This window comes from Neolamprologus brichardi, chromosome 14 (assembly GCF_056152115.1).
Source record: "Neolamprologus brichardi isolate AB-2024 chromosome 14, ASM5615211v1, whole genome shotgun sequence".
Taxonomy (NCBI): Eukaryota; Metazoa; Chordata; class Actinopteri; order Cichliformes; family Cichlidae; genus Neolamprologus; species Neolamprologus brichardi.
The window spans coordinates 36607823-36609409 of record NC_142117.1 but is presented as its reverse complement, the minus strand read 5'-3'; the positions used below and the strand labels follow the sequence as shown (position 1 = coordinate 36609409).

General features: G+C 38.2%; 1 protein-coding gene across 1 annotated transcript; it reads right to left on the bottom strand.

The window, feature by feature from the left end:
• Positions 1-380: 380 nt before the first annotated feature.
• LOC148099664 (olfactory receptor 11A1-like) lies at positions 381-1334 on the bottom strand. Its single transcript, XM_087851746.1, has one exon. The coding sequence runs from the start codon at positions 1332-1334 to the stop codon at positions 381-383; it is 954 nt and encodes a 317-aa protein (XP_087707872.1).
• Positions 1335-1587: the final 253 nt, after the last annotated feature.

Below are 1587 nucleotides of genomic sequence, written 5' to 3'. Positions count from 1 at the left end.
TTTGCACTGCACAAGACACTTACACATGTGGATTGCACGACACTGGACACTATATTTCTTCATTAGCATTTAGTATTTGTACAGCTGCTGTTACTGTTCTATATTTCCTCATATATTCTTATATATGTTCTATATTGTGTATTTTGTTGTGCAGTTATTTTATTTTTAACTTAACTTTTTGAGAAAAATGAGAAAAAGAGAACAAACAAAGCAAAAATGAAAGTATTTGAAACATAGTTTTACATTCTAAAATTATTTTATAGGCTAACAGTAAACTGTTTTCAAACACAGAGCATGAGCATATACAGAAGACAGAAGGATCCTCTCCACATTTCCTCTCTGCTGTTGCACTGACTGGTCCAAGTTCTAACATCAAGCATTTAGACTTTACTTAAGATTAGACCTTTATATATGATCCGGATTTTGGTCAGATTCAGTCCATAAAGTAAAGGATTACAGAGCGGTGGGCATATGAGCCAGTATAATGATAACAAAATACGCACCATATTTGGGACATGTTTCATGTTTAATCTGCTTTGTGCAATTTCAAAAACGGCACTGCATGAATAGTTGAGCAGTGAGGCGAGGTGAGGCGTGCAGGTGCTGATGGCTTTCTGTCGCGTCTGTTTGGATCCAGAAAAACAGACTTTAAGGATCCTCATGTAGGTGTAGAGAATTAGAGAGACAGCGGATATGGTGGCGAGAGAAGTGAAAATAAGTCCATAGATGTTATTGACTGTGGTGTCAGAACAGGCCAGTTTAACAACAGAATAGTTGTCACAGTACACTTTGTTAATGATGTTCCCACACAGCTGCAGAGGAGCACTCAGAGAAATCAAAAGACTGATTCCAAGAAATGAGGAAAACCATGTTAGAACAATGAGCATGGATACCTTGCATGGACTCATACGTGTGTGATATTGAAGAGGAAAACATATTGCAAGATATCTGTCATAAGACATGACGAGTACGTTAGTAAACTCTACAGTTCCATAAGTGTGAACGCAGAAGATCTGCAGGAAGCACAGAGGAGCAGAAACAGTGTGAACATCAGAGAGGATCTGAAGCAGGAGGAACGGAAACAGCCCTGTGCTACCATACAGCTCATTCACAAATAGGCTGCACAGAAACATGTACATAGGTTCATGTAAGCTTCTGTTCACACAGATAACCACAATCAGCAGGACGTTGGCAGTAACAATAACAATATATAAAAATGCAACAACTGTGAAATATAAATATTTCAAAGCCCCGCTGTCGAGGTAGGCAGTGAGTGTGAAATATGAAACCTGTGAAGAGTTCATCATGATCCTCTTTTTGTTTTTACCATACATCACTTAAACTGTGCACAAACTGAGACACATTTAAGGGTGAGAATCACCCAACAGCGGCCTGATTGTAAGTCCCTCCCAACTGCACTGAATCACTTCTTGTTTTATCCTTTTCACTGCAGCAGTACAACGTCACTATCAGGGGAAAGACGAGATGACACTGACTTTTTTAAAACTTATATAGGATCTTAAAATGCCATCATGACATGATGCCAATAAATACAAACCATAATTATTTAATTTCATATACACAATG